Source organism: Thamnophis elegans, chromosome 9 (genome assembly GCF_009769535.1).
Source record: "Thamnophis elegans isolate rThaEle1 chromosome 9, rThaEle1.pri, whole genome shotgun sequence".
In the NCBI taxonomy this organism is placed as follows: domain Eukaryota; kingdom Metazoa; phylum Chordata; class Lepidosauria; order Squamata; family Colubridae; genus Thamnophis; species Thamnophis elegans.
Genome location: NC_045549.1, coordinates 65,685,253 through 65,703,588, shown reverse-complemented (window position 1 = coordinate 65,703,588; position 18,336 = coordinate 65,685,253). Strand labels below are relative to the sequence as shown.

The following is an 18,336-nucleotide window of genomic DNA, read 5'->3' as shown; positions in this document are numbered from 1 at the left end:
AACTGTTGCAAATTGAGGACTACTGTAATTCATCCCAAATATTAAGATTTATATAAATTGAGCTTAGATTTAAAGAAGTTGTTAATTTTCTACTTTCTCTTTAAGTATATTTTAAACTGTTTTTGTTAAAGATTTATACCTTGGATTGGTTCTGGGAAGTCAGAGGGGGGAGGTTGGGGGGGAGGGAGGGAGGGAGCAGAGTTTACTAGGTTGGAAGAGGGGTGTTGGATTTTAAGGTATGATTGTACATGTATACTGCTATTTTTTTCTTTTTTATGTATATTGAAATGGAATTATAAATACCATCAAGACAAAAGGGAGTTTGCTCAGAAGCTGAAATACACCAAGTGAATTAGAGGAAGAGTGGGAAGCAGAGGAGAGAAGAAAGATAGGAAGAGAGGGATAGGAGAGAGGGTGAGGGGGGAAGATGAGGTGTATAAGGAGGAGTGGTAAGGGGACAGAGGAGAAGGAGAAAGGAAGGGGAAGTAGAGTAGAAAATGATGGAGAGAAGAAAGGATGTAGAGAGGGGGAGGAGAGAGAGTGAAGAAAGTGTCGGATAAGGTATAAATATGGTGTATGGAGAGCAGAAAAGGCAATAACTGGGGTTTTTTGGGGTTTTTTTGGTAGTTGATGGTAAGATGAATTGATGTAATTACTTAATAATACAACATGATATTGACTATGTAATAGTATACATGTGATTATATACTATGAAAATGGAAAATAAAAATTTTCTATGCAAAAAAAAAGATTTATATAAAATAGGAATTGGATTCTAATAGCCTTCTACCGCATTAAGTAAATCTATTTTTATTTCCCAATTCCAGGAGGTACAAAGTTTAATAGAGGCTGACTTTGGACAAGACTTCCTAGAATCACAGGGCACTGAAGATAAAGTGACAAAAGATGATAGCTATTACAAACCAGAGAAGTTAACCCAGCATGGAGAAGTCCAGGAACTGAAAACTGAAGGAAAACGAAAACAAGACTACTGGATAAACCTTGAGGCATGGAAGAAGGAACAAATGGCTGAAACAAAATTCAAAATCCCTATGGAACACAAAAGACTTCAAGAATTTGAGGGAAGCCATGGAGAACAAGTGGGGAAGAAACTGAAACTTCAGGAAGAACATCTTTATCAAATGGAGGAGAAAAAAGACCAAGATCATCAGGCAAAAGGGCTACAAGAACAAGAAAATCAGGGAAGGCATGGAGAAGGGCCTGAAAAATTACAGGCACAAATCCCCCAAAAATCTCAGGATCTTGAGGAACAAAAACACAGGGATCAAGAACAGGCACAACATGAACCAGAGGCACAAAGACAGCAGGAAGAGTGGAAACCACGTGAAATGGACACACAATGGCAGAAGGAGAAAAAGAAGAAGCAACAAGAACCAGAGGCACAAAGGCAGCAGGTAGAAGCAAAAAGACAGGGTGAACTGGAGGTCCAAAGACGACAGCAGGAAGAACAAAAGAGACAATGTGAAATGGGACTACAAAGACAGCCGGAAGAAGCAAGGAGACAACGTGAACGCGAATTACAAAAAAAGCAGGAGGAAGAACAAAAGAGACAATGCGAACTGCAGTTCCAAAGGCAGCAACAGGAAGAAGCAGAGAGACAACTCGAGCTGGAGGTCCAAAGACAGCATGAGGAAGAACAGAAAAGACAATGCGAATTGGAGGTCCAAAGGCAACATCAGGAAGAAGCAAGGAAACAACATGAACTGGAGATTCAAAGACAGCGGGAAGCAGAGCAAAAGAGACAACGTGAGCTAGAACTACAGAGACAGCGGGGGGAAGAACAAAAGAGACAGCGTGAACTAGAACTCCAAAGACAATGGGAGGAAGAACAAAAGAGACAACGTGAACTAGAACTACAGAGACAGCGGGAGGAAGAACAAAAGAGACAACGTGAACTAGAACTACAGAGACAGTGGGAGGAAGAACAAAAGAGACAACGTGAATTAGAACTACAGAGACAGCGGGAGGAAGAACAAAAGAGACAGCGTGAACTAGAACTCCAAAGACAATGGGAGGAAGAACAAAAGAGACAACGTGAACTAGAACTACAGAGACAGTGGGAGGAAGAACAAAAGAGACAACGTGAATTAGAACTACAGAGACAACGTGAGGAAGAACAAAAGAGACAACGTGAACTAGAACTACAGAGACAGCGGGAGGAAGAACAAAAGAGACAGCGTGAACTAGAACTACAGAGACAACAGGAGGAAGAACAAAAGAGACAACGTGAGCTAGAACTACAGAGACAGCGGGAGGAAGAACAAAAGAGACAACGTGAACTAGAACTACAGAGACAGCGGGAGGAAGAACAAAAGAGACAGCATGAATTAGAGGTACAGAGACAGAGGAAGGAGGAAGCAAAGAAACAAAGTGAACTGGAGACCCAAAGGCAACAGCAGGAAAAGAAGAGACAATATGAACAAGAACAAAAGCATAAAGATTGTACGATACAGAAAGAGCAGAAAGTCAAAGATCCAAAAGAAGAAAAGAGACAACAAGAAACAGAACTTAATGACAATCTGATCCAGCAGGGATGGAAGGATAAAAAGGAAGAACCAGAAAAGCAAAAGGCTCAGGAAGAAAATATAAGCCATCAGTATTTGGAAAAGCTGAAGGTGAAAGAACTTAAAACAGTTCAATCTGAAAAGCTCTCTGAACTGAACCAACAATTACTTCCAGAGCAAAAAAGAGAAATAAGACAGGGAAAGAAAGAACAAGAAAGCAGCAAAAATTTACATGATAGAAACCAACAGCAAGAGAAGGGAACAGCTGCGAAACTGAAGGGACAAGAAGAGCAACAGCGAAATCTGAATGAAAAACAATGGAGTACAAATGAAGAAAAGCAGCAGAAATTGGCAAAATCGGTTGGATCAACAGAACCCAGTAAAACAGCACCAGCAGAAATAGGGCATATGCGGGCTGAAAAGGAGGTGCAGCAGGAGGAATGTATACAAAGGACAGAGGGCCAACAATTGGAAAGAGACAAAATCCTCTCTTTAGAAGATCAGCTGTCACTGGAAAAGCCAAAAGAAGAGACGAAATCCCACCAGTTACACATGAAGAAGCATCCAGAAGATGAACGTTTGGGAACTGTTGAGAAAGAGCTACAACGTAAGGAAGAACCAGGACAGCAACAAAGAGCTCAGGCAGGCCAAGAACGGAAGGAAGAAGGGAGCCTAAGAGTTTATCAGGCAATGAACGTTGACGTTGAGGAGCAGGAAAGAGTTCTGGGCGAAGAATTACGTTGGCAGGAAGTTGACACCCGGCAAACCATGTCCAGGGGCTTCACCTTTCAAGTGTCTTCTGGAGAGAAAGAAATTATATTTCCCAAAGTGAATTTAAGTCCAGTTACACCCGTGAAAGAGGCGCCACTTCCTTCTGCCACAAAAGAAGTTAAGGACCCTAAGTCTAGTAGAGGTTCTACAACTCTTCCAACTTCTTCATGTGTTCCCCACACAGCAATCTTGGTCACTGGAGCACAACTCTGTGGCACTGCAGTAAACCTCAACCAGATAAAAGATACGGCTTGCAAATCTTTACTTGGTTTAACAGAAGAAAAGAAAGCGGTGGAGGCGCCTGAGGCCGAAAGCATCCAGAAACCTGTTGACGGCAGGCCGAACAGCGCTAAGGCGAAGCATGTCCAAGATTCAGTGGACAACCAAGCCATCCTGGATGAATGGGCTTCAATTCGTTCCAAAATCTTAAAAGGTGCGGAAAACGAGAAATTCAGTGAGAAAGACAGTGGAAGTCTTAATAGGCACAGTGATGATTGGACAGCTAAAGGGCGAAGTCCTTCCCATGGTAACTTACGAAAGACTTTGTCTGCAAATGCGAAGTTTTCTATCACTCCCGCATGGCAGAAATTTTCAGAAATGTCCAAAACTGCTGCAGAGAATAAAACTGTTCCTGAAGCAGAAAATGCAGCGATGCAACCGACTCCGTCCATTCTGCATTCAGACAACGAGGCCCTCCAAGCAGAGTCCCCGGTCGGTACAAAGAACGTAGGAACTTCCCCTGGGAAAATCAGAGGGCGTCAGGAAGTAGCGGGTAATACCGAGGGATGTAAGTTTGCCAAAGATCTCCCATCTTTCCTTGTCCCAAGTCTCCCGTATTCTCCAAATAAAGAACTCTCCCCCACCATTGAAACTTCGCCAGCAACGGAAACCCAACACAACCTTGGCTCCAAAAAACCGGACCGGGCTTCACCGGGCGGAGAAGAAAACGTCTCCCCATTTGGAGTGAAATTAAGGAGGACCAACTACTCCTTGCGTTTTCACTATGACCAGCAAGCAGAGCAAAAGAAGAAGAAAAGATACAGTGCAGGAGATAGCTTTGACGGGTTGCCAACTCCGCTCACCCCAGACAGAGAACAAGACGCGAAACCTTTATTTTTAAAAGATAGCAAATCTCCGAGCCAAGACAGAAAAGATGCCAGGCTTAATTCTGACAATACCACGCTAACGATTATTAGTCGCAGTTACACCATAGTTGCGCCTGTATCTTCTCCGACTGGTCCTCTGCCTGTGCCTAGTCAAGAAAAATCTGCTTCTAAATCACCCCTACCACCAAAACCTGCACTGGCTCCGAAGCCCATCAGCCAAACACCGCCTACATCTCCTCTCACAAAACCCCGTCGGTCTCACGTCACTGAACCCATCGGGAAAAGGGTCTCCAAAGTGGAACCTGATACCAGCTGGAGAAAAAGCGAAGGGAAAGGGAGTCCTCACCACTCCCAAGCACCAGGCGAAAGCAAGAGCGAGGAGGAAGAATCTAGAGAGAAGAAATCGTTTTTTCCATCCATCACCATGCCCTGGAGAGAGAAAGTGGAGAAAAAGCCAGAAGCATTGAAAAGGGGTAAGTAAAAGGCAACTCTGAAATACAACGTTCTTTCTTTCTTTATTCATTCGTTCATTTGTTTGTACAGGGAAAAAAGTATGAAAAGACATGAAAAATGGCACAAACAATTGGATATAAATAAGCAAAACATAGCCATAAATACATAAAAAGAGAACATGTAAATGGGACAGTAGGACAGGGATGGTAGGCACGCTGGTGAGCTTATGCACGGCCCCTTAGGGACCTCTTAAGAAACCCGTAAGGTCCACGGAAGACAGCTTAAGATAAAAGGTATGGGGGTTAGAGGAACTAACTACAGGATCAGATAGGGTGTTCCACACATTTACTACTCTATTGCTGAAATCATTTTTCCTGCAATCAAGATTAGAACGGATTGCATTTAGTTCCTCATGAAAAAGCTGCCCTTGAGTAGGAAGGTTCATAAGGAAGGTGGACAAAGTAACTGTTCTGACCTTGGCTTCCCTAAACCACGAAGCAGACTCCTTGTCCCAACAAAAGCCCTTTTTATGAAGTTACTGGGAATTCCTCTCGTTCACATCCAGCAAAGTCTTCCAAAGGCGAATTTACAGCCACAGACCTTATCTGGCTTGGAGAGCTGCCAGCAGGCCGGATTTTCCTATAGGCTAACTAGGCTTCAGCCTAGGGCCTCAAGATCAAGAGGGGCCTACATTCAAATTGTTAGCAAAATTAAAATTACACTATTCTAAAAAAAGTGAACACTAAAACACTGAACCGAAAATAAGGAGAAATTCTACGCATATGACTAATAAACAAACATAAAAATGTATTGGTTAAGATCGTTCCAGCGCCGCGGCAGTTGGGGAGCCTGCCCATGTTCCCGGCACCAGCGGTCGGGCGAGAGGCGCGGCCGCTCCCAGTAGCCACCCCGTCAACGCGGAGCCCACCAGCGGCCAAGCAGCTGAGCGCAGCAGGGGAGGCGGCTGGCCTCGCTGCCTTTGCCGCAGAGCAGAGCCGCCCTCCGTCGGGAGGCCAGCTATATATATTGATATATATCACAGTAATGATGTATTTTATTGTCTCTCATGTAATTTACAAACTTAAAAATGAGAGGTGAAAGGGCCTCATAAGTGGAATAGCCTAGGGCCTCTTTTCATCTAAATCTGGCCCTGGCTGCCAGGCTGATATCTTCAAACCCCAATTGCTGTACTTGGCAAGGAGTCTTTGAGAGTCACAAACCAATTAAGCGAACTCATTGTCTCCTGCAAACTCCACTCCTCTTTTGCTTCTCTTTATTCCCTATGGGAGGGGCCATTCACCGTCCACCTGTGCCTTTACTCCCGCGTCGGTCCTTATTTCTTAGCTGTTCCCTTCTCCCGACAGCTCTGCGCATGCGCACATCAGGAACAGGCTCCAGCTGTTCTTTTGCCCCCCCCCCATGATATCTGACTCCAAAGGCAGCTGATAATTGTCCAAGGTTAGCATATGAACTGAAATAGACTTATACTTGGCTGACTTGCAATCGACTGCAATCTTTCTTGAATACTGAAAACACCGTGGTACTCCACATCATTTTACATAAAGACTGATGTGCCCTTTTCAATCAGAATGGAACAATTTGCTGTGGACAACTCGCTGTGGCTATCTTGCCATGGCCACCTCATCGCAACCATCTTGCTGCAGCCAGGCCAACTAGCAATGGCCAACGTGCTGTATGACAATTCTACATGGGATAACTCAATGTGCTCAATATTATCTGCCACTGTTTCTTTGTCCTTATTTCTGTTGACAAAAATTGGAATAATGTAGAAGAAACAGTTGTGGATAATATTTATTGTGTTATCTCATGTAAGTTGGCCATGGCGAGTTCTCCTAAATCCCTTTTCAATAGGTATTGATGTTTACATGTAGGCAATTTGAGACCAATGTGATGTCTGTCAAGCAACTCTTAGAGTCCAGGAGACTTCACCAACAAAAAGATGGATCAAACATGAACAAAGTGGGTGCCTCTGAAAAATGGAGATTACATAAATTCCATCTGTACCCATCTGTGATGTCATAGACTTTTATTTAGTCCTGGGGGAAAAAAACCTACCAAAATTGGCAGATACTTAAAATAAGCCATGCTTTTTTTTCGGAAGTATCATATCATTTTTATGTGGTACTTTAGGAAGTTAAGACCCACCCCTCTCCTAGAAAAATGAAATATTCTAGGAAATATTAAAAAGGCAGAATATTATATTTCACTGGATGAGAAATGGAGAAAAAATGTTTTTATGCAGGAAACAGACTCACTCTTAATAGCCCCCATCATTCTCAATAGCCTCCCCAGCAGATGTCCACACTTAAGAGATGAAGAGATAGCTAAGTCTATTCATAGGCAAATGCCAAGATGCAGAAAAGGTAGCATTAGCCCTCTACCCATCTCACCACATGGCACCTGTACCCATCTGTGATGTCATAGACTCAACCAGCAAGGCTCAACCAAGCATGGGACTCAAGACAGCCTACAGAGTTGCCCCTGCATGGCCCCATGGGAGTCTGACAACCAATCAGAATACAAGCTCAAATTCAAAAGCCCAGAGAGGGTATAAAATTCAGGCACTCTCAGCATCTCTTCCCTTTTTTTCTTCTTCACCCAACATCCTCAAGGCATGGGATCCTCTCCACCATTAAAACCATCTTTCCAAGCAGCCACCCTGTTTCCAGTGTCTTTCTCCCCACTTGGAACTGAACCCAAAAGATCATTTCTTCCAACAGTACATATGCAGAGCTGCTACACATGGGAAATTTTCCCCCTTAACTTACCTGTCTTTATCCCTTTGTTTATATACAACATCTTGTTCCTCTGAAAAAGTCCTTGCTAGTGGAACTGTTCTGATATTACAGACATTGCATTGCTTCTTCCTGCATTCGAGTGTAAGACTTTTCTGCAGATATTCTGCAATTAGAAGTCTATATTCCATCTTCTATGTGCCCCCTACAAGCTTAAAAATTTGCTCAGATAACCCAGAATAGCATATTAAATGTATCCCAAATTAAACACCCACACTTTCTAGAAATAGATAGAAGTGTTGGTACTCACAGATTGCTTACAGTTAAAACTAGTTCTGACATTTTTAGGGCAGCCAACATTGGAATTGAGGGATGCAAAACTTGTTAATAAAGCTTTGAGAAAGTTGGCAACACGGAAGTATTTTCCAGATGTTTTCCAGAGGTCTATTAAGTTCCCACCAAAAATATGGGATTTTAAAGTGCTCCATTGGTGCTCCAACTAACAAATATTTGCATTTGGGGGAAGAAACACTGTGCTATAAGAGATTCTCCCTTTTCTGCCTTTTTAAAGAAGAAAAATGCATCCTTTCATGGCCTGAGAGAAAGATAATGAATTTTTAGAACTTAGCAGGAAAGGAAATGTTTGATGAAACACACAAGGAGTGCTATGGGAGAAAATGTGTCTAGCAGATTTGTTTTATAGATTTAGAACAATGTGCTAGAACGATGGTAAACCTATGCAGACTTTGAAAACAGACCATTTTGAAATTGTCTAAACCAGGGGTGTCAAACTCAAGGATCTGGCCTGCGGGGTTGCCCTGGAAACACGCGAAGGACTGGCCTGCGGTGCCTCTGCCAGCAAAAACGAAGCTTGAGCTCCGTTTTCAGCTCCGTTTTCAGCTGCGACCACCTCCTGCAGCCCTTGGCCAGCAAAAACACATGCAGCCCTCCTGGGCTCCGTTTTTTCTGGCAGAGGTCTGCAGGACACCGAGCTGGCCATGCTCACCCCAGCCACGCCCACTTGCCCCCAGGTCAAGCACAACCCTGATGCGGCCCTCAATGAAATCGAGTTTGACACCCCTGGTCTACACCATAGGTCAGTGTTGGTGAACCTTTTCGGCACTGAGTGCTGAAATGGAAATGCGTGTGCGTATGCCAGAAACTGGAAGAGCAGCTGCCTGGCATGCATGCGCCCAACAGGAAGATGATTTTCCAGTACTTCCGCACATGTGAAGACCAGCGGGCCAGCACTCCGGAACCCAGAAGAGCAACGGGCGATGGCTGGAGTGCCTGGAGAGATGGCTCTGTGTGCCACTTTTCTCGCCCTGAGAAATGGGCACACTTTAAAAATATAAAAACATATTGATTGTACATAGGCAGAATGAAATAAATTAGGCACATAAAATGACCATCAAGGCCAGATGACCATCAAAAATGTCTGAAAATATACACGTGTAGTGCAGTGGTGGGATTCAGCCAGTTCGCACCTATTCGGGAGAACCGGTTGGTAACTGTCTAAGTAGTTTAGAGAACCGATTGTTGGAAGAAACGGCTTCCAACCGTTCGACGGCACGGGATAAAATACCACCAGTATGCGGACGACAAACAGCTGTATCTGTCCGCCCCGTGCCAACTCAATGAAGCGATGGACGTGATGTGCCAGGGCCTCGAGGCTGTTAGGGACTGGATGGGGGTTAACAAGCTTGTACTCAATCCAGATAAGACCGAGTGGCTGCTGTGCTTCCCTCCTACTAATTGGCCAAGTGTTCCACCTCTCAGGCTGGGGGGTCAAACAGTACGCCCCTCAGACAGGGTCCGCAACTTGGGAGTCCTCCTGGACCCACAGCTGACTTTCGAACACCATTTGTCAACTGTGACCAGGGGGGCATTTGCCCAGGTTCGCCTGGTGCACCAGTTGCGTCCCTACCTGAACCGGGAGGCTCTCACAACAGTCACCCGTGCCCTTGTGACCTCTAGGCTGGATTACTGCAACGTGCTCTACATGGGGCTGCCCTTGAAGAGTATTCGGCGACTTCAGCTTGTCCAGAATGCAGCTGCGCGAGCGATCGTGGGTGCGCCTCGGTTCACCCACGTAACACCTATCCTCCGCGAGCTGCACTGGCTGCCTGTTGGTCTCCGGGTACGCTTCAAGGTGCTAGTCGTCACCTACAAAGCCCTTCATGGTATTGGATCTGGGTACTTGAGAGACCGCCTACTGCCAATTACCTCTACTAGACCAATTAGATCCCACAGACTAGGCCTCCTCCGAAGTCCAGCAGCCGGCCAGTGTCGACTGGCGACTACCCGGAGGAGGGCCTTCTCTGTGGCTGCTCCGACCCTCTGGAACGAACTCCCCGTGGAGATTCGTACCCTCACCACCCTCCAGGCCTTCCGCACAGCCCTTAAAACCTGGCTGTTCCGACAGGCCTGGGGCTAAAGACTCGCTGCCCCACTTCGACTTCGAATGGTATGACTGCTGTGTGTTTTAACTATGTATGGTTTTATGTCTCTGTAAGTCTGTTTGTATCTCCCCTCCCTTTTTCGAGTTGTGAGCCGCCCTGAGTCCCTTTAGGGAAAAGGGCGGCATACAAATAAATTAAAAAAAAATCTCCTTTTGTTTTTTTCCACTCTACAGGGCTAATCCTGTAAGGAAGGCAGGAAGGAAACATTCTGGTATTGTTTCTAGCCTAATCCTTATTGCCCTTCTTACAGAAACTGCCTCTCCAGTTAACCCTCATTACATTGTAACAGCTAAGGCGAAGCACCCATCAATATGAGTGACGTTGAGTTGGCCACGCCCAGTCAGTCACATGACCACTGAGCCCCACTTACCCAGATGGTCATTAGGGCAGAGAACCGGTTGTTAAATTATTTGAATCCCACCACTGGTGCACTGGCTTATTTGAGATGAATTTGTAGCGGTAGCTAGGAGAAGTTTCAAGCAGGAGGTTGGACATCACAGATACAAGGTCTCTTGGATGTCCTCTTTTGGACTGCTTCCATTTCCATCAGCACCAACATCATAACCATGGACTTTTCTTGCATTCTGTTCCCTCTTCCAGAACGGCCAGTTCTTCAGAGCAGACATTCCATCGATGGTTCAAAAGTGATGGAGAAAGGGGAAACCGCACAGCCTCTCTGGATCACTTTGGCGTTGCAAAAACAGAAGGGCTTTCGGGAGCAGCAAGCAACCCGCGAGGAAAGGAGGCAAGCCAGAGAAGCCAAGCAGGCCGAGAAATTGGCTAAAGAAAATGTAAGCATCTCAACGGAGAAAAAAATAAGGGAGGGGAGGGAAAAGTATATTGTTTGGGGCACCTGGTATCTTCTGCTAGCAGGGGCAATAAAACTGGTCAGGATAAACAAAGTATTATAACTTTTCATTATAGTACACCAGAGATAGGCAAATATGGTCATTTTATGACGTGTGGACTTCAATTCCAAAGAATTCCTAAGCCAGCTATTCCTGGCTCAGGAATTCTGGGAGTTGAAGTCCATAGGTCAATAAAATGACCATATTTGCCCACCCTGGTAATAAATGATTAAACTCAAGTAAAGCTCTGAATCTAGAAACAGAAAAAGCCAACATTACTACTTTGAGAGGATGATGGCTTAAAACGGGGCAGCAATATGTGGCTCCGGAGCCACATGCGGCTCTTTGGGCCCTCTGCTATGGCTCTCTGTTGGGTGTTCCGACCACTGGCTGGCCCCACCTCTTGCCCTCTTCTCCCAGTCACTCTCACCTGGCTTGAGAAGGTAAGGCCGATGGCAGGGCATAGAGAAGCGACTGAGAAGCGACTGGAGCTGAATCTCTGGCGCCTCATTTTTGCTGCAGCTTTTTCCAGCCGTGGCTGGTGCCAGGTGTGCCTCAGTCACTTGGGGAGTGCTCTCCACCCCAAGACACTGTCCCAACCCAGCCACTACCAGTACCTGCCTCGCTAACACGAGGGCTGGCGAGGTGAGAATGGGATCTAGGAGGACGGGACAGAGGAAAGGGGGATGGATCCGAAGCACCCAGCCGCGACTTTAAAACGTCATGGGAGATGTTGAGTTGGCCACACCCACCCAGGTTTTGTGGCTCTGTGTGTTTTCTTTTCTGTGGGAAATGGGTCCAAATGGCTCTTTGAGTGTTTAAGGTTGCAAGTCCTCAGCTTAGATGGAGGCAACCCTCTTCACCTCACATTTACCTCTTTAAAAATTGTTTTATCAAATGCGGCTCCTGCCAAAGCTTCTAGGCCTGTGATGGCAAGTCTATAGCACGCATGCCACAGGTGACACGCACTGCCCTCTCTGTGGGCACGCGACCCATCACCTGAGCTCAGCTCCACTGCACATGCGCATGCGCCTCCCCCCAGCCACCAGATTCTCAGGTCTCTGCTGCACATGTGCAGGGGGCGGGGTGCATATGGGAGATCCGTGTGCATGAGTGGGAAGGTCACATGTACATGCATAGGGGTGTGGGGGAGTGGGGGAAGGTGTGGCATCCCCCCCCCGTGCCATTTTGGGTCCCAGGAAGCTTCAGGGAGGCTGCTAGACCCAAAACGGACCACAGGGGGAGTGCAGTGCACCCCTCACATGCCCTGTTTTTGGTTCCAGGCTTCAGGGAAGCCATCTAGGCCCAAAATGGGGGGCGGGGTAGGTCACGTGTGCATGCGCAGGGGGGTGAGGCACATGCGGGGGCACACACATTGGGCATGCAAGGACAAAAAGGTTAGCCATCACTGTTCTAGGCTCATTGCAGCTTACAACACAAATAGAAAAAGCTCCCACAATATAACAAAAAGCAAAGAAACAACATAAGAAAAATAAAACACATTCCTTATAAACACTCAAGATAGAAAATCAAAGTCAAAACCACTGCATTGTACTTGGGAAGCCTAGGAAACGGCCTTGGCTGAGGTATTTTGAAGCTGCCAGGGAAACGAAAAGCCTCCAAGCAGGCCTTGAACCCTGGGAGAGGAGAAAGCATGAGGAAGATACTCAGACTGGCTCCCTTTGTTTCTCTGGGACAATAAGAGGGAGAGAGAAGGGAAAAACACACAAGATTCTGTTATTGTCTATTTTGTGAAGCTGACAATCAATGCAGAATCTGCCAGATAGATGCAATTTGCTTCTAGCCATTAAGGTTACTCAGCAAGCAAATTGCACATGGGACTAAATGCAGTTTTTCCCCCTGTGGTCTTCAAAGGCATAATTATTATTAATAATAATTTATTCAATTGGCTATGGCCATTCTCTTCAGACCAGATACTGGACTCATTAAATGAATATATTGATGAAGATGTTCCATTGGAAGAGCAAGAAGCCCTTACACACACACATTGCACATAAACATTCTCTGTATTTTCTCGCCATAAACGTGTGTTGTTTCTCTGTGTCATATAATACATGCTGGTATATACATAATTATGTATGTCTATGTATGTATGTATGTATTTATCTTGTCATGTTTATGTAGTGTAAAATTGGAGTTGGTGACCCTTTAAGCCAATTTATTGACCCTTCAATAAAATTTCATTTTTAATGAATGCCAATTAGTGTACATTCAAAATGACAATAGTTATTCTATTCTATTCCTATTCCTATTCTGCATTCTATTCTGTTCTGTTCTCTGTTCTATTCTCTATTCTATTCTATTTATTCAATTCAATTCTATTCTTGTTCTGTTCTCTATTCTGTGTTCTGTTCTATTCTATTCTCTATTCTATTCTATTCCTGTTCTGTTCTCTATTCTGTATTCTGTTCTGTATTCTATTCTATTCTATTATCTATTCTATTCCTGTTCTGTTCTCTATTCTGTATTCTGTTCTATTCTGTTCTGTATTCTCTATTCTATTCTATTATCTATTCTATTCTATTCCTGTTCTGTTCTCTATTCTGTATTCTGTTCTATATTCTCTATTCTATTCTATTCTATTCTTGCCATGTGATTTATAGCACCTGGAAGGTTGCAGGCATTTACAAATGCTTTCTAACTAGTCCTTTGTCCTTACTTTGTACATTTGAGTCAACCGATATGAGTATGCACTATAAACATATTAATATTTAGCACTTGTTTATACTGTTGTTTGATATTAGGCCAGCATGAACAACCAGGCAGATAATAAAAGCAATAATGTGAGCAGGTCAAACATACTGCAAAAGTCCACCGGCCCAGAAGAGGAGAAAAAAATGGAGACGGCTACATCAAGATTTGAACGTAGAGAACAGCTCAAAAAATCGAATACCCTCCCTTCGTCCGTCACAGGTATGGTTTAAATTTTGGGTCACGAATGTAGCTGCAATTCTATTTCTGAGACAGTTGAGTACGTAAGACCTTGTTGGTTCACCTTGCCTTGTGTGCAGGCAGTCCTCGACTTACGACCACAGCCGAGCCCAAAGCCTATGCTGCTAAGTGAGAAATTTGTTAAATGAGTCTTGTCCCCTATTTTACAACTTTTCTGGCCTCACTTGCTAAGTGAATCACCACAGTTGTTAAATTAGCAGCACCGTTGTTAAGTGAATCTGTTTCCCCCCCATCGACTTTGCTTGTCAGAAGGTCGCAAAGGCTGATCACATGACCCTGGGACACTGCAACCGTCGTAAATATGAATCAGTTGAATCAGACTCAATTCTGGTTGTATAACTATTGGCATGCTGCAATGGTCACAAGTGTGAAAAGTCACTTTTTTCACCGCCCCATAGATGCTTTCTTTCAAACGGAAATTAGCCTTTCCTGTCTTGCTTGAAGACGTTTCGCTACTCATTCAAGAAACATCCTCAGTTCTGACTGAATGGTGGAGGATGGAAGGATTTATATTCCTTGCAGTCCTCTGGTCGTTAGCAATCTTCCTGAGAGTCGCTGAGGACACTTGGAGGTTTGTCCACACCCTCAGAGTCACCTGAATCCCGTCGTCTGCCATTTTTTCTCCTAGAAATCCATTCATACTCCCGCACCATTCGAAAGATATTCATCCCAAAATGCATAGCTAAATGTCTACGGAAACTCTCAATAATCATTTAGGTCAGATGGAAGCCAGTTCCAAACCCAAACTTGCTTTTCTCAATTTATAACCGTGGATACAGATGGTTAAGGCGTTAATCGATGATAAGCTACGATAGCAAGCAATGGAGGTGGTGATGTAATAAATAGGTTGTTCCATGAAGCTTATGGAAGAAATCATCTCCAGATTACTCCGTTTCCTAATTATGGCTTCGTTTATATAGTCCTTAAATGCTGCCATTCAGGCTTAAAAGCTGATTCGTTGATTAAAAAAAACAAGCAATAGCTTTGGAGGATAAAACCAAGAGGGAATGAACTAATTTTATTTCATGGAAAGGCAGCACACAATAGGGAGGCCTCTGCAAAATTGTATGCACTTCATATAATTTATTGTTGCTTTGCTAGTAACATAACATAAAATAACATTAAATGATGGAGCTAGTTCGCATAAAAGAGCCATAACCATCAGAATAAGTTATTGTGGAGGATATAAATTAAGCACCCTAATCTATTCTTATTCTATAAACGTTCAGGCTGACTTCTCTTTTGAAAGGCAATCTTCCAAATATCAAATTCAAAAATACTTTGGATTGCATCCAGAGAGAGGCAATATTGGACCAATTAAGATCCTCTACATACAACTTATGTAGTATAAACCTAAAATAGCACCATTGATTTCATTTACTTCTCTCCAAATCGGATGAACAGAATACAGGTAGTCCTCAAATTATGGCCACAAGTGAGGCCAACATTCCTGTTGCTAAGTGAGATATTTGTTAAGTGCATTTTGCGAGATAGTTGTTAAGTGAATCATTGGCGTTATTAAGTTAGTAACATGGTTCTTAAATTAACCTGGCTCCCCCCCCATTGACTTTGCTTGTCAAAAGGTCCCAAGAGGCTTCACATGACCCTGGGATACAGCAATCGTCATAAATATGAGTTAGCTGCCAAGAGTCTGAATTTTGATTATGTGACTATAAGGATGCTGTAATGGTTGATTCAGCCAGTTTGCATCACTTCGGGAAAACCGGTTGTTAACTTTCTGAGCAGTTTGGTGAACTGATTGTTGGAAGAAATCATTAGAGAAGCAGTTGTTAAATTATTTGAATCCCATCACTGCCTAGGAGTATCCATCTCAAACGATCTAAGCCCCAGAGCCCACTGTAACAGCATTCCCAAAAAAGCAATGAGTTGTTAACCTAATTTTGCAAAGCTTCTTCTCCGGTAACACTGTATACCGTGACCAGACAAATGCGCGAACGTCAAAAGCGCGCCGACAAAACCGTGGCGCTAAAACCGCGATGTCAAAAGCACGCCGACAAAAGCGCGCCAACAGAAGCGCGATTTAAGTTAAGGTAAGGTTTAGGGTTAGGTTTAGGGTTAGGGTTAGGTTTAGGGTTTGGTTTAGAGTTAGGGTTACAGCGCACTTCTGTCGGCGCGCTGTTGTCGGCGCGCTTCAGCGCTCATTCGTCGGCGCGGTTTTGTCACCGCAGTTTAGTCAGGCACGCTTTTATCGTTCGCGCATTTGTGGTGGAACCACTGTATACAGCAAACTAGGGCATATAAAATTTTTGCCAGACCAATTCTCGAATACAGCTTATCTGTCTGGAATCCACACTGTATATCGGACATTGACACAATTGAGTGAGTCCAGAGGTATTTCACGAGAAGAGTCCTCCACTCCTCTGCTCACGACAGAATCCCTTTTGCCACCAGACTCGAAGTTTTGGGCCTGGACAATCTGGAACTACGCCGCCTACAGTCCAACCTAAGCGTAGTACACGAAATTGTCTGCTACAATGTCCTACCTGTCAATGACTACTTCAGCTTCATCCTCAATAATATACGGGCAAACAATAGATACAAACTCAAGGCAAACCGCTCCAAACTCGATTGCAGAAAATACGACTTCAGCAACGCCTGGAATGCTCTACCTGACTCTGTTGTTACATCCTCAAACCCTCACAGCTTCAACCTTAAACTGTCCACCGTGGACCTCACCCCATTCCTAAGAGGTCCTTAAAGGGGGCGTGCATAAGTGCACCAGCGTGCTTCCCATCCCTGTCCTACTGTCTCCATTTATTTGTCCTCATTTCCTTTGTTCATGTCCATGTTTCTACATACCTGTTATCTAGTACATGTTGGACAAATTAATCAAATAAATAAGTTTAACCCTTTCCCTTTTCCATGTTCTCTCACAGTGGAGATCACCGATTCCCTTTCGTCGTCGCCTTTGGCTAAAGAAGTCACCAAGAGATTCTCTACACCGGATGCTAACCCCGTCTCCACCGAACCTGCTTGGCTGGCCTTGGCCAAGAGAAAAGCGAAAGCGTGGAGCGACTGTCCTCAGATCATCAAGTAAATAGATCCTAGCTTTTGTGTTTTACTGTGGTTGGAGAGCCATTTCCTTTTTTTTATTCATATTCTCACCTGGCAAATGCTCCCAAACTCATTTACAGGTGAACTCCGACCGATGAGAGACATTGAACTGTTGATCATGAATGTTTTCAAGCTAGTATATTTTGAGTTTCAAGGCCACTTTAAGAATCACTGCTTCAGTGTTGTTGAATGTCAGCTTCCCGTAAAACTTATTATTTTTACTTGGACGTTTTTACAAATGCCACTCAGGTACAGGAATAAGAAAGGTGTGCTTCTGCCATAGTTACGAGATAACTTTGAATAATTTGCCTCGGATCGGGCAAGGACAACTCCAGAAATAATGAAATGTAATTTGGGGATAATGAAAGCACCATATTTTGTTTTTATTCTAAAGAGTTTTTCCTGAGGTTTTTTTTTAGTTTTGAACATCAGTCACACTTCTGGAATGTATTTAATGATTTATTAATTAACACACTCAAGTTATGTTACATCAAAGATTTCCTTCTTGTATTGCTCTAAATGATTCTCCGAGCCATTCACAGCCTGCGTGCAAACTGCATTATTACATTTGCATTTCCCTCATATCCAAAAATATATTCATGCAACAATAATGTTTTTATTTATTTACTTATGTATATATATATATATATATATATATATATATATATATATATATATATATATATATATATATATATATATACACGTATATGTATATATCTCCTCCTCTCTGTAGAAACTCAAGATATCTGGTCTCTCCTCCATTTTATCCTCACCCCCCTGTACAATAAGAACACACTGAATAAGTAACTCATTTGTATTTGGAGAGAACTGTATCATGATTTTCAGTCTTATCATAAAAGGCAGAATAGAATACAGAACAAAACAAAAACATACCCCCAGCACTAATAACAAAAGGGGGGGGGGGAGAGAATGGTGTACAAGGAGAAAAAATATAGTTTAAAAAAAGGATTTCCAGTCTTAAATCTATTGTTCATGTCATGCAAGGAATAATGATATACAATATCTTTAAGTGACCGAAAGCAAAATTATCCCCAGATGTACCTGGTGTGGTTTAAAAAAATGTCCAGATGGCACCTACAATTGTCACCCAGAAACAATGGGTGGAGCTTGAATGACACCATCTTGGCTTTTTCACCATACTATTCCTTTTATCTAAAGGAGGGTCATCCAACCTCCTTCAGTTGGTTATCTTTTAGATGTGTTGAGTTTCAACATCTGGAGGACAGCAGACAAATCGGGTGGAAAATCTAGCCCCTTTACCCTTCATTCCAGGAGGCCATCATCCTGTTCACCAAGCTTCATTAGCAGTTTCCTCTTCAACATCTGTGCCCTGCTATTGCATA

The 18,336-nt window shown here is 43.7% G+C and overlaps 1 protein-coding gene across 1 annotated transcript in view; it reads left to right on the top strand.

The window, feature by feature from the left end:
• CRACD (capping protein inhibiting regulator of actin dynamics) overlaps window positions 1–16,962 on the top strand; it is a 44,969-nt gene extending 28,007 nt beyond the window's left edge. The window contains exons 6-13 of the mRNA XM_032224457.1: window positions 828–1,415; window positions 1,557–1,767; window positions 1,849–2,127; window positions 2,353–2,391; window positions 2,527–4,875; window positions 10,674–10,864; window positions 13,687–13,855; window positions 16,792–16,962. Coding sequence (XP_032080348.1) covers window positions 828–1,415; window positions 1,557–1,767; window positions 1,849–2,127; window positions 2,353–2,391; window positions 2,527–4,875; window positions 10,674–10,864; window positions 13,687–13,855; window positions 16,792–16,952 — 3,987 coding nt within the window. The 3' untranslated portion in view covers window positions 16,953–16,962. The remainder of the gene's footprint in view (window positions 1–827; window positions 1,416–1,556; window positions 1,768–1,848; window positions 2,128–2,352; window positions 2,392–2,526; window positions 4,876–10,673; window positions 10,865–13,686; window positions 13,856–16,791) is intronic.
• Window positions 16,963–18,336: the final 1,374 nt, after the last annotated feature.